The sequence below is a fragment of the Capricornis sumatraensis genome, chromosome 15 (genome assembly GCF_032405125.1).
Source record: "Capricornis sumatraensis isolate serow.1 chromosome 15, serow.2, whole genome shotgun sequence".
In the NCBI taxonomy this organism is placed as follows: domain Eukaryota; kingdom Metazoa; phylum Chordata; class Mammalia; order Artiodactyla; family Bovidae; genus Capricornis; species Capricornis sumatraensis.
This window is the reverse complement of record NC_091083.1, coordinates 13,656,104-13,681,866: the sequence shown is the minus strand read 5'-3', so window position 1 is coordinate 13,681,866 and position 25,763 is coordinate 13,656,104. Positions and strand designations below refer to the sequence as shown.

Below are 25,763 nucleotides of genomic sequence, written 5' to 3'. Positions count from 1 at the left end.
GAAACCCAGGAAATAAGAGGATTGTAAATGGTGTTAAGTGCCATGGGGAAATACAGCAAAGCACTGTGATAGTGTGAGCTGGCCGGTGGGCTGCTGTAGATGGCTTGGTGAGAAAGGTGATGTCCGAAGAGTGAGACTGAGCTGAGATCTCTGTGCCGGAAAGAAACGGAGGCATGAGGATCTGGAGGTGAGCTCATTTGAAGGTGAGAGAACAGCAAGTGCAAAGACCTTGGGGAGGGACCAAGCTCAAAGTGTTCCCAGAATTAAGATCCATGAAAAGGGGCAAGTGTGGTAGAGAGGAGGGCCGAGACTCTGGTTCCATGGGAAACCCACTACACTGGGGTGCTGTGAAGGAGGGTCTGAATGTCGAAGCCCAGCTGGAATTTCCATTCTGTTAATAGGCGTCTTTTCCCAGAAACCCATTTTCTGAAGATGGACTCCCAATGTAAATAACGAAGACTGGAAGTTGCTTTTACATGCTGAGTCCAGCTTCGTGACATCAGTTTTTTCCTTAGGAGGACAAAAAACAGTTTATGAAAGAGAAACTGCAGACAGTATGCATGAATTTGAAAGAGAAGAGAGAATGTGAGTGGTGTTGAAATCACATAGTGAGGTCCTAAAACAACACCGCCTGGAGAAAGGGAAGCGGAGCTAATCACAAACCCTGTGGGATACCCCAGCGCCAAGGAGCTTTTCCGTGGCCTCGGCTCTGACGGACATCTCACCATTCACGGAGTGCATCCTGTCTAGCTATGCTCCGCCTTGGGCATTCGTGGTCTCTGGTGGAAGTGAGAGACTCGCCTCTTGTGACACAGCCTGTGAACAGAAGCCCAGGCAGTTCAGCTCCGTTTCCTGTTTCTAACCAAACGACAGTATCCGAACAGAACTGAGAAGCGTCATCTCTAAATACACAGTAGCGTGTCATTCTAGACCACAGTCAGTCTTGTTTCGCTGAGAGGACAGCGTTGTCCATTTGAGATTTTCAAGATGAAGCTTGAATATCAAGATGAATATCAGCTTTTTTTTTTTTATCATAAAGTTGACATTTCTTTTGTGTAGCCTTACTTGCCGAGTGTTTGTTAGGACTTGAGATCAAGAATCTGTGTGTTAGGTGTTCATCCATTATGGTCACTGTTATTACTGTTCGTATGACCTCCATCCCTGTATCTAATGTGAATCTTCTTGATGTCATCAGCTGCCTCCAAATGGTCTGTAGGCCATGCTTCGCCCCGGGTGACCCAGGAATGACGTTAGACAGAGATCACTGCTTGCCAGCAGGGCCCAGGCACAGAGGGGGCCTGGCAGCAGGGAACACCACAGTCCACATGGCTGTCTAAGCGCTGTTCTCTCTGCCCCACCTCTCCCAGGATATATCCTGGGATATTTAGGTGGTAAGAGAAGAGACCCATGTGGGGAGGCCTGAAGAACCAGTCTGCTGTATAGAATCCTAGGCAATAAGAGAGCCACTTTCTCTGGGAACAGCTCCATGGGCAGAATGTCCAGAGTCTGCATGTGGGACATGCTGAATTACAAGCGTCACCTCACTCCGAGAAGCCTTAAGCTGTGGCTTCCTCCCAAATAGCTCTGGCTTCCCTAGCTCACAAAATAGTTTATCTGCTTGTTAAGCGATGAATCATTTTCCCATGAGCAGTGGTGCCTGGTGACAGAGTTGGCGTGTCACCTGATCAGGTTCCAAGAATCCACTTGATGGCCCATCAGGCAGTTTCCAGATTTTTGCTGTTGTGACGACCACCCTGTACATTCTGAAAGATACCTACCTATCTACAAGTGCTGACTGTCTCTGGGAAGAACTATATAATTGTTCACCTGTTCTTAAGGACTCCGTTTATGAAAAAGCAAGATTAGGAAAGAGCACACAGAAACGGGGTGGACTGAGACCCCTGAGGGTTAGTGAGAGGGTTTTAGGAATTCCTTAACACGTCATTCAGCTAAGTCTTCTAATCTCCCTGTTTATTCACTTTCATTTGCTTAATTATTTACTGTAACGTCTCCTTAAGGAGAATGATGTCAACTGAAGGGCCCCTAAGGGATGTTTTGTATACACTTGGGTGGTGAACCAATTAAAACAGGCAGGGGTTGTTGGTTATTAGGTGTAACATACGTCTGTGAAGAAAATAGAAGGAACTTAGGGGTATTTATACACAAAGCGGACTTGTGAATTGAAAGGATGGGAAGTCAGTGGATTCCCTGAAACTCTGGGGTGTAGGGGTTGTGGGCAGGGAAAAAGCAAAAATCACAGAAAAATTTAATCCATTATTTTTTTATGGTGACAAATTTCAGAATTAAAAAAAGAACAACACTGGATTATTTGTCCTGAATAATACTGAAGATGAGCAGGTTGCCTGCAGGTGACCGGGCTTGTCTGTAAGCGTTATGCTCAGTCCATTTCCAGATTCACTTGTGTGTGCGGGCTGAGCGCTCACTGGGTGGAGGTGCTGCATTATTCAAGGGTTTTTAAATTGTTGTTTTATTTTTTATTTATTTATGTTCTGTCATCCTTGCATTTTCCTCTGGATCCTAAGTAGCTTTACCTTCTGTTTTGAGTTAGTTTGTCCCCTTGATGCACTGACATGTATCACGCAGGATAACGCTCCTCCTGGCTTCCCTTCTCCGTGTCCCTTCATTGACCTCGTATGGAATCGTCATCAGATTAAACCCTGTGTTTTCAGAGTCCACATCTATAAAATGATCATGCCGCAGCTAGTTTGTAAAACATTGTGAGAGCCTCAGATGAAATATGTTATTGAAAGTAACTTCAAAGAATCGTGCAGTGTCTGCCAGAGAGCACGCCTTTGAAATTTGGTCATGCAAATCACTGCCGCAGTGCTCTTTATCTACATGAAAACTGTGCATTTTCCACTCTATTAAAATTAGTATAACCCTTTTATTTTTTTATTATATTTTTAAAAATTTTATTTTTACTGTATTTTACTTTACAGTACTGTATTGGTTTTGCCATACATTGACATGATATAACCCTTTTAAATACAGTGAAGTTATGTGCTCGGAAACAGAGCCCCATTCAATGTCCTCTTCTCTTTATGGATGAGGCAGAGTTTACTATTGATGTCTAATGTCTGTGAAGTTTACTTGTGGGTCCAGGTCATAGTCTGAGAGCCCGTCAAGACAAAAGCATAGCTCATCCAGAAGCTGAAAAGACTATTTTAAAAGCTCATTCCCTTTCAACCATTAGAATGAATGATGAAGACCTTGTGTCCCATCCTGCTCCCCCACTTTGGTTGAGTGGTCTGATGGGCGCTGAGTGTATTTAATGAGGTATAGGACATGGGGCTAGAAGGTCAGAGGGTCACTGAGAGAGCTGCTCCTTTTAGGAGGTCCAGAGATGCCAAGGACTTCATTTTAGTACGTTTAACAAGGAGTCCTCCTGAGTGCTAGAGCCTAATGGACCCCTTATGCCTCTAGAGAAGCATCTTGCGGTGAAAGAAGTTAAGCGTTGAAATCGATTGTTGAGGGACCTTTTATAATCTTGGCTAATAGTGATTCTGAAGCAGGTTTGTGTTCTGCCCAGAGGCAAGAGGATGAACCATGAAAATAGGATATTTTAAGTATTAAAATGTACAATCAAAATAAATGCTAAGGAACTTTAAGGCCCACGTGTGGTGAGAGCCTAAGTTCCTGGGAACAGGCGTGCCTGTCTGAATCATAACTGAGTTATCACAGTGAGTCTTCAGAGTGCCCTAATGTCAGACAGGATCAGCATCCATCAGCCACGTTCCCGGGGGGCCTCCTTTCTCCCTGATGCGGATCTGAGGGAGAAAAGCATTTTCAGAGCCTTCGAGTAGAAGATGAAAGATTGCTGTGTTAGAGCAACTGTTCATTCTCACTTCTGGCAGTCTCTGTGTGCCCAGTAAATATCACTGGGAGAAGAAAACGATCAGGCAGGAGCTTATGTCATTTGTATATGGACTTTCAGTTTGTACTGATAGAACCATTTCTCACCTTCTTTATTTCCCAAGTAATTTCCCCAAAGCAGCACCAAAAAAGGGAAAGAAAAGAAACCGGCTATTGGCTTTATATTTGTCTTAGACAGCTATCTACCATCCGTCACTGAAATGCATTCTAAACAGTTTTACAACCAGCATTCCAAATTTAATATAGAAATTGCAAATCTACTCACCACCCAAATTGTAAAGCTACCAACCATAGCCACAGGGAGCATCGGTAAGCCTTAGATAAATTCAGCTGCATCAAGCACTCAGCCTCCTTGAATTTTTAAATAGCAAACAGCTATGTAGGCAAAAAATAGAACGCTGCCAGCTCCCTGATCTGGTACGTTATCAGAGGCCCAGGTATCTCACTGTATGGCTTGTATTACACCATCCTGTCTCCCTGATAGATAATCCATATTTAAATCACTGCTTTCAAAGGTGGGCTGGGGAGAGAAAGACATCAATTAGCTAAGAAGCTTTTCCAAGATACGTGAATGCAGGCCCCAAGCTAGGAAATTCTGATTCAGTAATCTGACATGGGATCTGAGGGTGTGTGTAGTTAGGGAAAAAAACAGCCCCAAATGATGCTCTTTGAATCACTGGTTAAGATGCTGCCTTTCATTTCTTTTGCATCCACCATGGGAGGGTTATTGATTTTTCATTATTGTAATCATTGTTATAGATCACCAAATCTAGAAGCTGATTTCCAGTGACAAATAATCCTGTCAAAATTAATGACAAGCAAATTTAAACCTAGACAATGAAAACAGGTTGATAGCCTCTTTGAGCACCAAAGGCTGTGAAACACAGATTCATACTAGGCTTTCCTATCCAGCAAGGAGACTTCGGTAACTGGGTCGGAACCATTTGCACATTATGAAACATACATACTTCAGGGGGCCTTAAAGATGGGGTAGTCCAGTTTTCATTTTAGAAATGAGATGTCAGATCCCCAGAGAGAGTTTTGTTCGGAGTCACCTCAAGACTTGGGGCCCAGGCAAGGTTTGTGTCTTCCAACTCCTAGGCCTTCTCCTTGGCCCAGAGTCTCCATGACCATGTTCACTCAAGAAGGGGGAGTTTGCAGAGCGCTCCAGACAAGACCAGAAAGAAGACGGTCCCTTGCCTATGAAGATCTGTTACATAGCAAGACCCCATGGATGAAAACTAGAAATGGGGTTCCTTCTATCGAATGTCACGGCAATGACAGGTTTCTGTCACATTCTCAGTCCCTGAAAGGGACGAATTAGTATCACAGAAGCAGATGGAAAATACAAGCATTTGAGTTAATTCAGCTGCATAATTCTTCTTTAAAATGCAATATGAAATACCCATAGATCCAAAATGTTTCTCACTTTGCAAAATTGTTGCGACATGCATGAATGTCCTCAAATCTGTCTTACCTGGCTCGTACCTAAGTAAAATTGATATTGGCTTTGGGAAGAGTAGGATTTTAAATTACAGTCTTTCTACCAAATATAACAAAGTCAGTGCATTCATAAGTACATTTCTTTGTTTTTTGGCTGTGCCGTGTGGCATGTGGGATCTTAGTTCCCCAACCAGGGATCAAACCCTGTGCCCTCCCCAGAGTGGAAGCATGGAGTCTTAACCACTGGACTGCCAGGGAAGTTCTAGTACATTTCTAGCTGTAGTTTTATACCTAGAATCTCACCAAGTTTCTGTACTTCAGTGATGGTAGGACAGCAGCTTCTGATGGTGGGATGTCTTAGTTATAATTGCTGGCTGTTCCATGTGGACCACCAGCAAAAGATTCTGCCTTGGGAACTCATGTACACCCGTGGTGGATTCATGTCAATGTATGGCAAAACCAATACAGTATTGTAAAGTAAAATAAAGTAAAAATTAAAAAAAAAAAAAGATTCTGCCTTGTTCATTGGGCAGATCCTGAAGAGAACCTAGAATGTTCCAGGCTCTGATCTATGTACCTAGCACATGCTCATAAATATTGCATGGTTCTCTCCTGTTACCATGTGCTGTGCTGTGCTTAGTTGCTCAGTCATGTCCAACTCTTTGTGACCCCAGGGGCTGTAGCCCGCCAGGCTCCTCTGTCCGTGGGGATTCGCCAGGCAAGAATACTGGAGTGGGTTGCCATGCTTTCCTCCAAGGGATCTTCCCAACCCAGGGATCAAATCCAGGTCTCCCACATTGCAGGTGGATTCTTTACCGTCTGAACCACCAGGGAAGTCCAAGAATACTGGTAAGCTATCCCTTCTCCAGGGGCTCTTCCCAACCCAGGAATCAAACTGAAAGCTCCTGCATTGCAGGTAGATTCTTCACCAGCTGAGCTACCAGGTGCCCTCATGTTACCATATCAGAGGTCTAAAGGAAGCTCGTTGCTCCTTTGATTATTTAGGTTGTCCTGAAGAGTGACCACTTCATGCCTCTAATAGGTCAAACTTGGAGGAGAATTACATATTTGTTTGTGAGTATATTTCTCAGTGACAGCTGTTCTTATAAGGCCTTGGGAGCTGCTATTAATTTTGAGTAGTCAGAAATGCTTCCCTCTTGTCAGCTGTGAGAATTATGGTAGCTCTTTGATGAGTTTTCATTATTTGCATTTCTCAAAAGCTGGAGAAGCTGAAATTTACAACCGTAAACCTGCAGTATGTGGGTGTTTCAGATGCTGCCAGTTGTCCTGTAGTTACATCTACTGGCAAGAGATGGGTTAAAGCTGATTTGACCATACAGTTTTGCCATGTAGAATTTTTCCCTTGAATTTTTTCTTTTTGGCCATGCCATGTGGCATGCGGGGTCTTAGTTCTTCCACCAGAGGTGGAACCCACGCCCCCTGCATTGAAACTATGGAGTCCTAACCACTAGACCACCAGGGAAGTCCCATTTCTCTCTAATCTTTAAAAAAACTGGATACTGTTTAGGTAGCCACATACTACAGAAGTAAAGAAAATGCCTAGTAAATGAGGAATGACAATAAAGTACACTTTTATTAGGTGGTAACAAAAGTCAAATGTTTTCTTTTCATTAGTCAGGATTCCATTCTTTATTAGTTGTTGTTCTGTTTTCCTTCAGTGATTTATAACCCAGTTTTAGCTGCTTAATTGTTATAAAACCATAAAAGATAGGTGAGGTTTTTTTATTGCTGACTTTAATTTCTTTTCTATATTAAGGCTGCCATTATTTATATCCAAGGAAACAAGGATGCCATTTATCAAAACCTATGCTGTCTGTTGCCTGCAAGACCACCTGGCTAACCTAGAGTGAACTTGGCCAAGAGAGAAAGCCTTCTAATAAAAACAGACTTTTCCATTACATTTAATTTGTCTTTTTGATGGCAGGAGCCTGGCCAGCCTATCTTATTATAATGTAATAAACATTGAAGTCAGAATTTGAGCAAGATGGCTCTTAGAAGACATTAGGCTCTGTCAGTTCATTGGGAATCAAAAAGGGAAAAGCCAAGTTGCAGATGAAAATTTCACGCTGAGATCATTTAGAAATATTACAAAGCAGCAGAGAATGCTGACTCTATTTCTAATACACATATAGCTGGCCAACTTGATGAATAAATGGATACTCTGTTTTCATTTTCTCAAAACTGAAATTCACAAATAATTATATACATTGGCAGTGCTAGTATTATAAGGAACCACTGTCTTTTCTTACTCTGTTCATGATTCTTCCTATAGAGTTATCATTCAGCCTAAAACTTATGGGCTTGCTTCTCAATTATGCAAAATAAAAGTTGATAACTTGGATTTTTAGACTCCACAGTCAGAGAAAAAGAGCAAGACAGATTTCACTGAAAACCAGTAGACTTCAAAATTATTGATTTCATTTTTTAATGGCTTTTGTTTCAATACATTTATCTTTAGAATAATGTTTTATTTACTGAATTGCAGAATGAGCTTGCCATTATGTTTCTCTTAGGTCAAAGAAATGTGCTCTTTTAGTCCTCATTTGTTTCCTATGTTTTACTCTGTATAATTAGATTTCACAGTTATGCAATGTAGGTAATAGGGCTGTTGTTCAGTTTCCTTCCAGTGGTTTCTAGACCTGCCGTGTCTCTCACAAATATCCAGTGTATTTGACCTCAACCATCATTTTTAACTTTAATGTACAATTTTCCCATAAGAGCTCAAATGTCCACAGCATTTCCCACTCCTGCTCTAAGGATAATGACTATAGCAGGAAGTGATACCATTTTAAAGGTTTTCTCGTGAATACTGCATTCCCATTTGTTTCTATCCTTTTTCAATTCTACAACCTCTTGAACGGTAACATTTCATTATTATATTGGTCTGTTTTCCCATACACATGTTCACCTTACTTAAAATAAGAATGCTATGAAGATTTTACAGGAAGTAAGGTACACTCCTCAAAAGTAATATAGCCAAGTTAAGTATCTCCATGGTATCCAAAAGTGCTTCTCGTAACTCAACGTGGAGAGATTTTAATCATTAATACCTGAGATACAGGATTTCAAAGCTCAAAAATGAAATATCTCAGTTCAGTTCCTTCATTTTAACAGACGATGAAACTAACAACTAGAGACATTATACAAGCAGCTCTTTGCTGAGCTGAGACCTGAAATCTGATTGCCCTAAATCTCAGGTTATTAAGGGAAAAAGGCATAAGATGTTAATTTAACCATTCCATTAAATATATACAGAGAATAATCACTTTTTATTGTTCCTCTAAAAATGATGCATGCTCATTTATAAAAGCTTCACATATTACAAGAAGAAAGCAACAGATTACTCAAAAGCATTCTCTAAATATAATTAATCTCACTATTTAATGACCATTATTTAAAGTACTGAAATGGATAGAGACAGGTAAAGGGACGGATATGTATGTAGATTGATACAAAAATTTAGAAGAGAAGAAAAAGAATAGGAAGAATGAATAAAATAACTTTATAACATCAGACTCATTCTGTATATGCTATTTTTAATTAAACGTATTTTACTGGAATTTAACAAAGGAAAAGAAAATCAAGTAAAACTGAAGAAATTTCTGAGCTTCAAATTAAATTTGTCTCCACCATGACCTCTAAAATAATGTGTTTTTAAGAAAAAACAGCATGTCAGGCTTCCCTGTCCGTCACTATCTCCTGGAGTTTATTCAGATTCATGTCCTTTGACTCAGTGATGCCATCTAACTGTCTCATCCTCTGCCATCCTCTTCTCCTTTTTCTTTGTCTTTCCAAGCATTGGGGTTTTTTCCCAATGAATTGGCTCTTCACAGCAGGTGGTCAAAGTATGGGCACTTCAGCTTCAGTCCTTCCAATGAATATTCAGGATGATTTCCTTTAGGATGGACTGGTTTGATCTCCTCTTGTACACCAAGGGACTCTCAAGAGTCTTCTCCAGCACCACAATTTGAAAGTATCAATTCTTTGGCACTTAGCCTTCTTTATGGTCCAGCTCTCACATCCATATATGACTACTGGAAAAACCAAGCTTTGGCTATATGGACCTTCACTGGAAAAGCGGTGTCTCTGCTTTTTGACATGCTGTCTAGGTTTGGCATAGCTTTCCTTCCAAGGAGCAAACATCTTTTAATTTCATGGCTGCAGTCACCATCTGCAGTGATTTTGGAGCCCAAGAAAATGAAATCTGTCACTGCTTTCACTTTTTCCCCTTCTGTTCGCCATGAAGTAGTGGGACCGGATGCCATGAGCTTAGTTTTCTGAATGTTGAGTTTTAAGCCAACACTCCCTTCTTTCACCCTTATCAAGAGGCTCTTTAGTTCCTCTTTGCTTTCTGTCATTAGAGTGGTACATCTGCATATCTGAGGTTGTTGATATTTCTTCAAGCAGTCTTGATTCCAGCTTGTGATTCTTCCAGCCCAGCATTTCGCATGATGTACTCACAGAGAAGAGAAGCGAAAAGCAAAGGAGAAAAGAAAAGATATTCCCATTTGAATGCAGGGTTCCAAAGAATAGCAAGGAGAGATACAAAAGCCGTCCTCAGCGATCAGTGCAAAGAAATAGAGGAAAACAGTGGAATGGGAAAGACTAGAGATCTCTTCAAGAAAGTTAGAGATACTAAGGGAACATTTCATGCAAAGATGGGCTCGATAAAGGACAGAAATGGTATAGACCTAACAGAAACAGAAGATACTAAGAAGAGGTGGCAAGAATACACAGAAGAACTGTACAAAAAAGATCTTCACGACCCAGATAATCACGATGGTGTGATCACTCACCTAGAGCCATCCTGGAATGTGAAGTCAAGTGGGCCTTAGAGAGCATCACTACCAACAAAGCTAGTGGAGATGATAGAATTCCAGTTGAGCTATTTCAGATCCTGAAAGATGATGCCATGAAAGTGCTGCACTCAGTATGCCAGCAAATTTGGAAAACTCAGCAATGGCCACAGGACTGGAAAAGGTCAGTTTTCATTCCAATCCCAAAGAAAGGCAATGCCAAAGAATGCTCAAACTACCGCACAGTTGCACTCATCTCACATGCCAGTAAAGGAATGCTCAAAATTCTCCAAGCCAGGCTTCAGCAATACGTGAACCGTGAACTTTCAGATGTTCAAGCTGGTTTTAGAAAAGGCAGAGGAACCAGAGATCAAATTGCCAACATCCACTGGATCATGGAAAAAGCAAGAGAGTTCCAGAAAAACATCTATTTCTGCTTTATTGACTATGCCAAATCTTTTGACTGTGTGGATCACAGTAAGCTGTGGAAAATTTTGAAAGAGATAGGAATACCAGCCCACCTGACCTGCCTCTTGAGAAACCTATATGCAGGTCAGGAAGCAACAGTTAGAACTGGACATGGAAGAACAGACTGGTTCCAAATAGGAAAAGGAGTACGTCAAGGCTGTATATTGTCACCCTGCTTATTTAACTTCTATGCAGAGTACATCATGAGAAACACTGGGCTGGAAGAAGCACAAGCTGGAATCAAGGTTGCCGGGAGAAATATCAATAACCTCAGATATGCAGATGACACCACCCTTATGGCAGAAAGTGAAGAGGAGCTAAAAAGCCTCTTGATGAAAGTGAAAGTGGAGAGTGAGAAAGCTGGCTTAAAGCTCAACATTCAGAAAACTAAGATCGTGGCATCTGGTCCCATCACTTCATGGGAAATAGATGGGGAAACAGTGGAAACAGTGTCAGACTTTATTTTTTTGGGCTCCAAAATCACTGCAGATGGTGACTGCAGCCATGAAATGAAAAGACACTCCTTGGAAGGAAAGTTATGACCAACCTAGATAGCATATTAAAAAGCAGAGATATTACTTTGCCAACAAAGGTCTGTCTAGTCAAGGCTATGGTTTTTCCAGTGGTCATGTATGGATGTGAGGGCTGGACTGTGAAGAAAGCTGAATGCCAAAGAATTGATGCTTTTGAACTGTGGCGTTTGAGAAGACTCTTGAGAGTCCCTCGGACTGCAAGGAGATCCAACCGGTCCATCCTAAAGAAGATCAGTCCTTGGTGTTCATTGGAAGGACTGATGCTGAGGTTGAAACTGCAATACTTTGGCCACCTCATGCGAAGAGTTGACTCATTGGAAAAGACTCTGATGCTCTGAGGGATTGGGGGCAGGAGAAGAAGGGGATGACAGAGGATGAGATGGCTGGATGGCATCACTGACTCAATGGACATGAGTTTGGGTGAACTCCGGGAGTTGGTGATGGACAGGGAGGTCTGGTGTGCTGCGATTCATGGGGTTGCAAAGAGTTAGACACGACTGAGCGACTGAACTGAACTGAACTCTGCATATAAGTTAAATGAGCAGGGTGACAATATACACCATTATTGTACTCCTTTCCCAATATTAAACCAGTCCGTTGTTCCATGTCTGGTTCTAACTGTTGCTTCTTGACTCCCATACAGGTTTCTCAGGAGACAAATAAGTGGTCTGGTATACCCATCTCTTTAAGAATTGCCCACAGTTTGTTGTGATCTGCACAAAGGCTTTTGTGTAGTCAGTGAAGCATAAGATACATGTTTTTCTGAAATTCCCGTGCCGCTGCTTTCTCCATGATCCAGTGAATGTTGGCAATTTGATCTGTGGTCCCTCTGCCTTTTCTAAACCCAGTTTGTTCATATGGAAGATTTCGGTTCATGTATTGCTACAGCCTAGCTTGAAGGATTTTCCGTATCACCTTGTTAGCATATGGAATAAGTGCAGTTGTACAGTAATTTGAACATTCTTTAGCATTGCCCTTCTTTGGAATTAGAATGAAAACTGACGTTTTCCAGTCCTGTGGCCATTGCTGAGTTTTCCAAATTTGCTGGTATATTGAGTTCAGCACTTTGAACAGCATCATCCTTTGGAATTGCATTAGCCTGGCTGGGATTCCATCACCTCCACTGACTATGTTCATAGTAAGGCTTCCTAAGGCCCACTTGACCTCACAGTCCAGGATGTCTGGCTCTAGGTGTGTGACCACACCATTGTGGTTATCCAGGTCATTAAGAAAGACTATTTTTTGGTACAGTTGTTCTGTGTATTCTTACCACCTCCTCTTAATCTCTTCTGCTTCTCTTGGGTCCTTACCTTTTCTGTCTTTTATTATCATGCCCATCCTTGTATGAATTTTTCCTTTGATATCTCTAATTTTCTTGATGAGATCTCCAGTCTTTCTCGTTCTGTTGTTTTCCTCTATTTCTTTGCAGTATTCATTTAAGAAGGCCTTCTTATATCTCCTTGATATTCTCTGGAACTTTGCATTCAGTTGGGTATTTCTTTCCCTTTCTCCCTTGCCTTTTGCTTCTCTTCTTTGCTCAGCTATTTGTAAAGCCCCCTCAGATAACCATTTTGTCTTCTTGCAGTTTCTTTTTCTTGGAGATGGTTTTGATCATCACCTGCTGTACAGTGTTAGGAACCTCCGTCCATAGTTCTTCAGTCACCATGTCTATCAGTTCTGATCCCTTGGCTCTATTTGTCACCTCCACTGTATAATCATAAAGGATTTGATTTCGGTCATCCCTGAAAGTCCTAGTGGTTTTCCCGACTTTCTTCAATATAAGCCTGAATTTTGCAATAAGGAGTTCATGATCTGAGCCAGTGTTAGTTCAAGGTCTTGTTTTTGGTAACTGTATAGAGCTTCTCTATCTTTGGCTGCAAAGAATGTAATCAAATCTGATTTCGGTATTGACTGGTGACGCCCACGTGTAGAGTCATCTGTTATGTTGGAAAAGGGTGTTTGCTATGACCAGTGCGTTCTCTTGACAAAACACTGTTAGTCTATTAAAATGATGGGGCTTCCCTGGCGGCTCAGATAGTAAAGAATCTGCAGGCAATGCAGGAGACTCAGGGTCAATCCCTGGGTCGTAAGATCCCCTGGAGAAGGGAATGATAGACACTAGCTTTCATGTGGTGTGTTTCCATTTTATAAATTGTCAATTGTGTTTCTCTCTTCCAAATGATCTTATAATAAAGATAAGATTCTCCCAGTGTATTTATTCCCACCTACCTGGTTTTAAAAATTCTGTTATTTTTATATTGTCAAACTATAGTACATTTTTATATATAAATTATGCATAATTCTCTCCTAGTTGTGAGTTTAAAATGAGGCAGCATGTTCTTTATCTTGCTTTCTTCATTCCTTAGAACCTTAGACTGTACTGTCTCTCGGTTGAATTTTTTTGGTCATCCAGTATGTTTTTTAAAGGTTCACCTTGATTTGTTTTACCAGAGTTGTATCTGTTTGAGAATGTCTACCTGTGGCCAGCAGTTTAAAGACATTTCTGTGTTAGTTATAAACTTCTTGGACCATATTTTCTTTCCCTTACAACTGTTCTCAGTCATGTCTGGCTCTTTGGGATCCTGTGGACCAAAGAGGCTCCTCTGTCCATGGGTTTTCCCAGGTCAGAATACTGGAGTGGGCTGCCGTTTCCTCTTCCGGGGATCTTCCTGACCCAGGGATCGACCGGCTGCTCATCTGTCTCGCACTTTGGTAGGCAGGCTCTTTACCACTGGCGCCACGTGGGGAGCCCTTTCTTTCCTTTAGCACACGTCATTTTGCCCTGTTTTTTTCCTGCTCTGATAGCTAATCTGTGTTCTTATTGTCATCAGTCTAACTTTTTCTTTCTTCTACTGGGACTTTCTTTCTACTGTTTTGTTGTTGTCTTGTTTCTTCCATCTCTTTCTTGAGTTCTTCTTGCTTCTTTCTTTTCTTTTTTTTTTTTTGAGCAAGAAGAGGGAGTGGGGAGGAGGGCTTGGTGCCACTGGATTTTATTTTTTCAGTCAACATTTTTTACTTTAGAATAGTCTCATTTATAGAATAGAAAAGACTGCTAGTCTTTTTTTTTTTTTTTGGCTTTTAGCATGCCTTGTCATTTTTGTGCAAGCTGGACATGATGTGTCATGTGAAAGCAGCTGAGGTAGACAGGCTTTAGTGTGCGGTTTTATATTTATCTGGCTACGATGTAGGCTAACTTGGGGGAGAGGAGCACCAGTGAATCATGGGGACAAGGAGGGAACAGGTCCTTCGGAGAGGGAGGCAGCAATCTACCATATACCTAAACCTTTGCCTGGAATTTTTCTAAGTTTTGTCCCAGTTTTTTCCTTCACATTGAGACTTACCTTTTCTTGTTTTCTGGTGTTTTCAGGGACTGTGGGGTCACCGCCTGTGACAGTGAAGCCAGGTGTCTGCCCCTGGGCTGTTCTCCCATCTACACCTTGAGCAGCTCTGGGCTTTCCCCCAGCAGCCCCCACTACCCACCTTGGCTTCGGGTGTCCCCCACCTTATCCTTGTCCCCAGCTTCAGTCTTTAATCACAGCTTCATGGAATACCTACCTAGGAGTTTGGTTGCCAGCTCTGGTAGGTGGCTTGTGGTCCCAGCCTGGAGGGGCGGCGGGGAAGCTAGGCTCCCTGGGGTCACATGGTCTGCGTATGGACTTGGTGGTTTCCTACTTTGCAGTCAAAATCTTTCTTTTACTTTTCATCTCTTTGGTGCTCTTGAAGGCAATAAGGGGAACAAATAAAAGCTTTAGTCCACTGTCTTTATCCAGAGCTGTTCCATCAAATGTTACGGTTTGTAGGAAGAGTATTTCTGTTGTAATCATTTTTTTTTTAACATGAGACTCTCTCCATGAAAGTTAAAAGGAGAAATTGATGGGTTTTGCTCTTTATGAAACTGAAGTTTTTAAAATTTGTTTCATGGAATGGTGAACTCGAGACTTTATGATGTCACTTATTTCCAGAGTGATCTGTTCTTTCAATACAATTGCAGTAAAAATCCCAGCATACTCTTTTTAGTAGAAATCAGCAAGCTAACTGGCAGAAAATGATTCTGACAGAATTTTGTACAAATAAAGAAGTTATTTTTTCCTTATTACTGAATCCCAGGTACCTTGATCATTTTTATACAAGTCAGAAATACTTATATGAGTTGTGAGGAATATAGGACATCAGGAACATTAATTTTTAGAAATGTAGGGCACTGTGTTTTCCTTTGTCAGAGGTTACAAAGGAAATGAATATCCCCATTCATGGATATTTACTGTTCCTGACAATGTTTCTTACGGAAATCAGACTTGACAATGTGCTAGATTAAAAAAAAATGAAGCCATAAAAATGAAAAATTCTAACTATAAAGAACTTGAGAAGAAATTGTAAATATCCAGATAATATCATTGATTTTACTTTCAACCTTCTGTTTAACATGAGAAGCCAAACAAACAAGTAAACAGCATGTGTCAGTGTATGTAGGACATGAGAGGAAAAGTCAGGGACAGTCACCTCCTTTCTGAGCCTCACTTGTATTCTTAATTTGTTGGAAATACTACTTTTCAGACAGCAACACTTTCTGCACAATAGAAATCTTTTCCCTCTTTTCAGCTCTCCCAGGCACATCATTTGTCCTGACCAGTGATTCTTTCTATCTTGGTAAATTGTCCATTTTAAAAACATTTGGACAGCTTAAAGAGTTCATAGTCCAGAAATGAAACCTACAGAGGATTGCTTGCGCTGTTCTGCTTCAGAAGAAATGAGGTGGTCGTACTTGGAGAGAGGAAATGCTCAGGCCTCTCTTCTACTCCATATTTCCAGTTCTTCTAAGGGTTTTTCTAATATTAAAGATACAAAGGATTGTAAGGATTTTTATAATGCTGAGAATGAAGAGTCGATTCCTGCCCTTTTTTTCTCTAATCCAAGAAAAGACTATGATGGTCTTCTCTGCCTTTTTCCTTTCAAAAGATGGGCTGATGTTGAAAATGGCCCTGTAATCCATTCTGAATCAACAGCTGTTGGCCCCTAGGTGGCTTTGGTGCGCCCTGTACTGTTACCGTTTCCCCGGTTCCTTGGCTGTTGTTTCAGCGCTGCTTTTGTTTTTTTTGTTTGTTTGTTTTGCCCATGCCAGGAGGCACAGGGGATTATAGCTCCCAAACCAGGGGTGGAACCCACATCCCTGGCAGTGGACACTTGGAGTCTTAACCCCTGAACCAAGGAGGTTCCAATGTTGCATTTTTTAAATATATGATGTTTCCAGTTCTGTTTTATTTTTGAGTGCTCTAAGAAAAATATTCCTTTGAAAGAATATTGGTTTAGATGTAGCCGATCAACAATCCCACAACTGAGAACCTTTGCCCTTGGCAGGTAAAAGCAGCTGGGAATGTATGTTCTGTAGCCCCAGTGGTCGTTTAAAAATGTCAGAAGTTTTATATGGAGTTTAACCTGATGGAATTGCTGATAGTCAACCATTTTTAACTTTAAAATTGGCAATTTCATCTCATTCAACCTAAGAGCTTATAGATGGCAAGGCTTAAACAGCACTGTCAAGATTCCCTAAAAAGGAGAAATGGAGGTAGTTTCCATTCTATCAGAGGGGAGAGGTTGGAGAGCTGCTTCTGATGTAAATGTAATTGTTTTAATGGAGGCAATGCTTTTTTTTTAATACCTTGCCTCACAGCCTTGCCTTTCTCCTGCAGTTTGTTCATGTCCCAGCCCCACCGAAAGGATGTGGACCAGGTCGTGCACGTTGAGTTACGAGTCATGTGTCAACTTAAAAAAAAAAAAATATTTTAACTCCAAAAACATTTTGTATTGGGGTATAGCTGATTCACAATGTTGTGGTAGTTTCAGGTACACAGCAGAGGGACTCAGCCATAGGTATGCTGGTAAGTCACTTCAGTCGTGTCCGACTGTGTGCGACCCCATAGACGGCAGCCCACCAGGCTCCCCTGTCCCTGGGATTCTCCAGGCAAGAACACTGGAGTGGGTTGCCATTTCCTTCTCCAATGCATGAGAGTGAAAAGTCAAAGTGAGGTCGCTCAGTCATGTCCGACTCTTAGTGACCCCATGGACTGCAGCGCACCAGGCTCCTCCATTCATGGGATTCTCCAGGCAAGAGGACTGGAGTGGGCTGCCATTGCCTTCTCCAAGCCATAGGTATACATGTGTCCATTCTCCCCCAAACTTGCCTCCCATCCAGGCCAGCACATAACATTGAGCAGGGTGCCTGCCATGTGCTATATAATAGGTCTTTGTTGGTTGTCCATTTTAAATAGAGCCACCCCCACCCCACCCCCAGCAAAGCATTAGTTCATTTTCTAAGTCTGTGGTGTCTTTCTGTTTTACTAGTTCATCCCATTTGTATCTATTCTTTTTAGATTCCACATCTAAGGGATGTCATACGACAGTTCTTCACGTGGCAACTTCTGCTCCCCTTCCCTCTCTCCCTCCCTCCAACACTTGAGTTTTATTATGTGTGGAGTCAGCTGACAAGAGCTGATCATCCCAGGACAGGCTTCCAGGGACCTCGCCTCCAGTCCCGTCCAGTTCCCATTGTCCCCATGATGGTCACTGACCCATCACCTTGCTGTTTCCTTGTTAGTGCAGGTCCCCTCTGAGGTTCGTGGACAGCTCTTGGTGGGCCCATTCGCCACTGCCAGCAGCTGTTCCTCAGTTTTCTGGAGGAGGGGTTACTGTTTCTCCTCTGGATCCCTGATCCTCGAGGACTTCAGTAGGGCCTTCGTACCCTGTGGATACCCTTTACAGCCTTGTTGTGAAAACCTAGAGTCAGTCCTGGTTCCTCATCTTGACTTGCCCACCTCATGACATGGAACTTTTCTAAGTCACTGAATTCGGTGTTTCTTCATCTATGAAGCTAGATGGTTGAATATTATAGTCTTAGGATTATGTGCCTCAGTGATGTTTAAGGTTGCCCTTTTCTTCCTAAAATCTGAGCGACTGTATTACACATAGTTTATACACAGTTATTTCACAGGGTGGATCGTCATGTCGCAAGATATGAGCCTCCATCCCAGGATAGAGTACATACTACCATTTGACCATGAGGAAATATAGATGCTTGCTTCCCACCTGGTTCATCTGCCTGAGGTCCTTTCCCTGCACCCGCTCTGATTGAGTGTGCAAGTGTGACTGAATTTCCCCAACAGAAACCACATCATCTCATCAGCCATGTAAGAAAATGACAACCAACTGTGAAAGCATGCTTGCCAAGTTTTCAACATCACTGCATTTGAGGGGGGAACACACTTGTACAAGATGAAATCACGGCTGGATGGAGCCCAAAAGACACGTTCTGAGTACCTGTCTTCTGTAAGCTGCAACATATGGGAAGTGTGCTTATGCCAGTGAAGGCAGGGTTCCAGAAATCTCTTTGCTCCTTGAAGCCACATCACCAGTCTAGAGATGGAGAGAGGGGACCAGAGAATGTGGCATGCTGCATTCTTAGAAATTACCAGATCTCTAGTAAAGAATAAGAGTAGCTAAGGTGCATTCGGTGTTGCTTCACTAAATATACCTGGAAACATTTACTACTATTGTCTGCAGGTTTTTTTTTTTTTTTCCAGCAGAGATTACTCAGGTTCAGAGAAACAAACTAGCTGGCTAATTAGTGGTCATGATTCAGAATTGGCCTGTCTTATGCCCATGGACTTTCTCTTTACCTTCAACTGATTTCAGATGTAAGCAACCAAATTGAAACATTGGTGAGAAAAGGGGAAAGAGGTCCCACACCTGTCTCACCCCAAGGTTTCTCTGGTTTGATAGAAAGAGCAGTGGAGTTGGAAACTTCTGCACGACTTCAGCTAACTTAAAAAAAAAGGCTCTAAAGACTTCAGATCCCTTGAGAAGAAATCAAAAAGGAGAATTATGCTTCATGAGAAAAAGGCATTATACCAATAAAAAAAGAGTTAAACAGGCACTCCCCATATGGTCAATGAGCATGTGAAAAGATGCTCAACATCGTGGCTCGTTAGAAAAATGTCAGTCTGAACCACAGTAGAAATCATGGCATACCCACCAGAATTGCCCTGATGAGAAAGACCACAGCCTCAGGGGTTGGCGAGGATCTGAAGCCATCTGGTCTTGCAGTCACTGCTGGTGGGAGTGTCGGTAGTAACACTGGGAAAGCCGTTTGATAATTTCAGAGACCGCTGAGCACTTGCATTCCACCTCTAAGACTATGACCAACAGGACTCCCTGCATAACGTTTATAGGAAATGTATAGGAAACCTATAGAAAAAATGTTTATAGCAACACAGTGCCTAAGGGCCAAAATGCAGAACCTAGCCAGATGTCCCATAAACAGACTGAACAGACCAGGGGGATGTTCAGCCACAGGACTGAGCCAGCTACTGCTGCACGTGGTTACGGGGTGGACCTCACACACAGGAGGTAGAGCAGTGACAGACGCAGAAGGGGTCATGCTGTGTGATGCTGTTTACATGAAGTTCAAAAATGGGAAACACTAAGCCATGCTGTTAGAAGTCAGGCTAACACCAGCCTTCCACAGGGCATGTGGGGGCAGTGGAAGGGAGCACTGGGGGTGACTGGGCTCCTGGGGATGTTCTGTTCCTTATCTGGGTGGTGGTTGCAGTGTGTTGAGATGCTGAAAATTCACATGCTCACTTCCGATGTGTGTGTTTTTCTATATGTATATTCTCCTTTGATACTAAGTTTAAGTTTTCAAAGTCCTATATATATATATATATATATATATATATATATATACAGATGTTAGTTTTTAATTTTTGATTCCCACTGTGGAAATATAAATGTAAATCAGCCAAGATTTGCATATGCATGAAATAGGAATTTTGTGGCACATTGTGACCTATATTGTGGGAGAAAGGTTTTTTGTTTTTTTTTTTCCTCCCTAATGCTTCATTGGCTTCTCAATGTATCTGAACCTGACAGGGCAAGGAAGGGAGGAAGGAAAAAGTGAATTTCATCAACATCAGCAATTATTCCTGCTCAGTATTCATTCAGCCAAAGCCGCATGAGCAGGTCAGGTTTGTACCAGATTAGAGAGTTCTTATTGAACCTGGAGTCTATTAGAAAACTTACCTTTCTGTTATTGATTTTTCTCTTTCTGAGAACAGAAGCTTAAGAATAATACCTGTGAAATTCTAAGACCTGGCTACAACAAATTCTAAATGTTTATTCTTTAGGAAACAAGGTGAAAGACTGAAAGAGAAGTCTTCCTTTTCACAAAAGCAGTCTGCATTTGCAGTAGTAGCTCAGAAAAGTCCACATGGAAAGTTGAAAGAACCACAGCAAGGGTCTAAAAACTCTCTTGCAAACTATGCAGGTAGTGTGCTTGTTGAGTTTTCAAACTTCATCTCAACACAAAAATAATTCTAGTTTAAGAAGAGGACTAAAAGAAGAACAAACTTGTGTTTTAAAAAGGAAAACTTATGAACCACCATCTCTACTCTGTATCTGGGACCAAACATTGAGACTCAAGTCCACCCTTCCTTTGAGGCCCCTCCTCCTGCTTCCGTTGTGAGCCTGGTGGAGCCTCACCTGGTCTGTTTGAAGTCATACAGTTGTTTAGTGGCCAAGCAAGACAGGACCTACCATCTTGAAACGTCTAACCTCTTTCTCTTCCCACCCCCACCCCCCGTGATAGAGATTCCAAATAATAGATTAATAATCATAAATATAATATTTATATCATAATAATATCATAATATCATAAATATCATAATGGCCCAAAGATCATAAATGTGATATTAATCCATCTCTTATAAAATATGTATTTCAGCTTGCGACCCTTGAATTCCCTCCAAAGAAACTATTTGGAAACAAGGATGAGCGTGTGATTGCTGAGAGGCGAAGTCAATTAGAGGTAACAGAATCAAGCTTTTCTTTCTGGGTGTGCAGTGCCATCTGATTGACCAGTGAGAAGTCGTCCTCTTAAACACTTAACGGTTCACGGGTGTGAAGGTGCTGCCAATCGTTAACGCAGGAGATGGCAGTAGCAGATTGTAAAGTAATGAGATCAGTTTATTTAAAATATAAGGCCTTCCCCTCACCGCCCCCTCCACTCTAATAGGGCGTTTTCCTGGGTTTTGAGGAGATACATTTATTCCAAGGATTAGGAAGCAGGTTGTGGGTGAGAACTGAATATTCACGTAGACAGATGGTACGCAATGCAGGATGGGGGTATGGAGCTTGCTGCCAAAAACTTGAATTAATTAACTGAAGATTTATAGTATTGCATTGCTGTTGCTTTTTCAAGATGCTGGAAGCAAAAAGACACATACCTATTTTAGTCACGTTAGGTTTTGTTTGACTTACTTTAACTTCGTCTTCTGAGCCAGCCACATGGAAAACTTTGGTTCAACACAACTGTTGTTTTTCTGACTGCCTCTCTGCCAGCATGCATTGTTGACTGCTTTATATAGTTCGTTTTTCTTTGTAGAATAGAGCTGCTTATTTCATTGGCATACGATACTACTGAGGCAGGGTGTCTGTGCTAGGGCATGATAGCAGGTGGCCTTCCATCATGGGCAGCTCTCTTGCCATTCTGAGCCACTGAGGCCAACAGATAAAATTAAGCTCACTCCAGTCAACAGGCTTCCTGGGGGCCTTGCAGAGTCCCCTCTGCCACTCCTGTAAGAGGAATTTAAAAAATAAGACTTTTTGTAAATGAAATAAGAGGAGGCCTGAGCTAGCCCTTTCTGAATTGTGAAATTTTGCATAAAACTTCAGTATTGTTCTCATTCACTTGAGAGAGGCACAGTTTAAAATGGATGGGGTGGGCGGTGGGAGGGGGATTCAGGATTGGGAGCTTGTATACACTCGTGGTGGATTCATGTCAGTGTATGGCAAAACCAATACAGTATTGTAAAGTAAAATAAAGTAAAGAAAAATAAAATAAAATAAAAAATAAAAATAAAATGGCTGCCTTTGGAGTGCAGTGAACACCAGTGAACCAAGGGCAATGTCTAGAGGCTGGAGGTTCCAGTGAAAGCCAAAATGGGGAGTGGGGACTGTGGAGAAATTGGAGGCCAGGAGATTGTGGTCCATGAGGAGGTGGGGCATTCTAGGGTTTTAAGATCCTGAATGTTCTAAGGAAAGATGAGCTTCAGGGTGTGGCCATGCTTACAGACCGGTGAATTAAACTGTAGAATTATACTGTGTTTGAGAAGATCCGGAAACTATTACAACTGAGGTTTGGATGGATCATTGCAGAGCTCTAAAAATCATCCTATGAGATGGCCTGACCCTGATACCCAACTGAAGAGTTTATTACATTCAAAGCAGAGATTATCATGGTGAGCCTGCTTGGCCGAGTTCTTGTAAAGGTTTAATGGTATCATACAAGCAATGTAAAGCTCACAGGAGAACCAGTGATGGTTTTCTTTACTGAAGCCTTACCCACCTCAGTTATCTAGACTTGTCTTTAATTAAAACCTGTGCAGAATGACAGTATATGAAAACAAGTTTGTAAACCAGCAGGAAATAGCTGTTGTCATCTCAGCTTACTCAGAGCTCTGAATAAACACACAAGGTGCCAGCCGCGCCACCGCAGAGCAGGCGTGTGTGTGCTGCACGTTTGTGAGCCCAGCTCTCGGGGTCTCCTGTCTTTCCACTCTAGCTTCCAGGGCCAGAGCAAAGTTCAGGGCACCTTTCATTCTTGGTACTTCCAGGTGGAACCCATATTTGTTCTTCCAGGGTCTCTGTTTAACCATGTAGCCCTACTGAGCCATCAGCTGTTGAGCATCAGTGTTAACATCTCTGCACTGAACAGAGTTCAGTGTTAACATCTCCACCGATAGAAGCCTGTGATGGTGGTTTACCTGTGTCTGTGGTATTAGTCCATATGGAGTGGATTCTACACTTGGGAGGAGAACAGGGGCTTATATTTTAAATTAAGTATATTTCATCTCATGTGGACTGTTAAGTCTTAGAATATTACGTTTTTGTCAAGGAGAGAGTGTAATTCAGCTTCACTTTAATGGAAAATTAACTTGAGAATCTTGAGTTAATTTCATGCAACTATTGTGTGATTTTTTTTTTTTTCCAGTCTAACACCAAGAGTCACTGACTTAGTGGATTTTCATGTGAAAACTAACATTTATTTTCCCTTGAATTTCCTATGTGATTTAATTCAGTATGCATTTACTTAGTTTCCAGTACGTACTGGGGATAGTTTGAGGTGTTACATAGAATATCAGGGTGAACGAGTCCATCTCTTTCCCTCTAAGAGCATGTGTTTACATTGGTGTATGAAACTTTAACTGGAGGTGTAATTAAATACATAAGCATCATGCAGAAAGATGGATTTCAGTAGCACACATTTGTACTGGCACAACGTAACATACAGAGTGTTTGCACAAGAGGAATTATCTGCCAATTTCCAAAATCCAGAAATACAGTTTTACAAACCTCTTCAGGCCAGTGGAGCTGCACAGAGCAGCGCCATTGGATACTTACGGATGCTTCCATAAGCAAGCATCCGATTGCATTTCAGTCTCCCTTGCTGTTAAAATAGCTCCAAGATTGGGACCTCGTGTTTGAGTTTATCAGCAAAAAAATGTCAAATGTTTTCACATGAAAGACATAGATGCCTACTTTATAACTTTTTTTTTTTAAGTCGCTCAGTCGTGTCCGACTCTTTGTGATCCCATGGACTGTGCAGTCCATGGAATTCTCCAGGCCAGAATACTGGAGTGGGTAGCTTTTCCCTTCTCCAGGGGATCTTCCCAACCCAGGGATTGAACCCAGGTCTCCTGGATCGCAGGCGAATTCTTTACCAGCTGAGCACAAGGGAAGCCCAAGAACACTAGAGTAGGTAGGCTATCCCCTCTCCAGTGGACCTTCCAGACCCAGGAATTGAACTGGGGTCTCCTGCATTGCAGGCAGGTTCTTTACCATCTGAGCTATCAGGGAAGCCTTACTTGTAAAAATGTTAAAATAATTATCGTAAAGATGATGGGTAGCAACAGAAATTTTTGCCTGTCATGAGATGTTCCAGAGATTAATTTTCTCACCACAGAGAGAGGAATATAAGTGGTGTGTGTGGTGGTAGCCATGAGGGTTAGAGTATGTAGCACCAGAAAAGGGCAGGAGTGAGTCAGGATGTGGCGATGCCATGTGGAGAAGTGTGCATTTCTCCTCTGGAACTCACTCTTATTGACAGACTTGTATGGGATCCACCCATCCTGAGTTATGGGGCCCACTCTGGTTTATACCTGGAGAATCTGGCCTGTTACTGCTTTGCATCCCATGCTCAAATGCCACCCAGCACTTCTGCTCCAAAAGAGCCATAGTCTCTGGGGGTTTCTCACGTGGGCAGATCTCCCTGTTGCTGCCACTGTGGCCCCACTGGAACTTGTCAGCATAAATGTTCATGTCGTTGCCAGAGCTGGCCATCGGGCAGCCGGAGGGTTCTGATAGCAACTCTCCCTGTGAGACACGCTGCCCAGCTCCCCCAGCCCTTCTAGTAACGCAGACTACTGCCCAGCAGAGAAGGTTGTGGAGGTACCAGGAAATGACCACATCAGTCTGTCTGACGCCTTTATCTGGAAAGGTGCTTGTTATCAGTACTCTACTTAAAGGCAGATACCATTACCGTTGGGTCGACCCTGCCATTGTTGTAGGTCAAAAATGGTGGAATGTTGGCAGTTCCACAGGCTTTCACACAGTACTACAGCTGACTCCCATTCACTGTGTGTTTATTACTGAGTGCCAGGCCTGAGTGAAAGGCTTGGTACATCATGCCATTTACTCCGCCAGCCAGCTTTTGAGGGCTTCTATTATTATCATCCCCATTTTACACATGAAAAAATTAAGTCTTGGGGAGGACAAAGAAGATTGTGTAGCCAGTGAGTGGCAAAGCCTCAGTCTGCACTAGAGTGTCTTCAGGGCAGGCACCTCCTCAGCCCTCACACACTCTGAGCCTGACGTGAAGCTGTGTCTGCTGCACACTTTGTTCTGGAATGTCCGTGAGACTTCACTTCCACCTCTTTTTAGACCCTTGTCACTCTCTCGCTTGTATCAAAAGGTACGTTTATGTCTCAAACTTCCCCTGTTGTACTCTTCAGTTACTTGAAGACAGCAGAATCGACATCTAATGGAATTCTCAGTCTCCCGTGATATTTTACACATGCCTCACCTTCACTGAATTCTCAGAAAATCTGCCTATATTTTCTCCAGTAGATGAGTTTTTGTTTTGTTTTTGTCGATTGATGAGAGGTGCATTTTGGGTCACTAATTTGAGAAAATGTTATCATCTACTTGAAACGTTTCTGCTAATCATCTTATGGTCTGTCATTTCAAGGAGTAACTCTAATTAATGAAAACAAGGGGAATCCTCTAAAATAATAAAGTTTTCAAGAATAAAACCACTACTTTTGGAGATAGGAACCTGAGAAATTTCTCAGACTTTTTCCTTGAAAGTACTAGAGCAGTCAGGCTTCCCAGGTGGCTCAGTAGTAAAGAATCCACCTGCCAAGCAGGAGACTCAGGTTTGATCCCTGATATGGGATGATCTCCTGGAGAAGTAAATGGTGATTCACTCCAGTACGCTTGCTTGGGAAATCCCATGGATGGAAGAATCTGGTGGGCCATAGTCCATGGGGTTTAATCCATA

General features: G+C 42.1%; 1 protein-coding gene across 1 annotated transcript in view; it reads left to right on the top strand.

Moving 5' to 3' along the window:
* KIF16B (kinesin family member 16B) overlaps positions 1 to 25,763 on the top strand; it is a 291,622-nt gene that overhangs the window by 237,914 nt on the left and 27,945 nt on the right. The window contains exon 25 of the mRNA XM_068986883.1: positions 20,928 to 21,011. Coding sequence (XP_068842984.1) covers positions 20,928 to 21,011 — 84 coding nt within the window. The remainder of the gene's footprint in view (positions 1 to 20,927; positions 21,012 to 25,763) is intronic.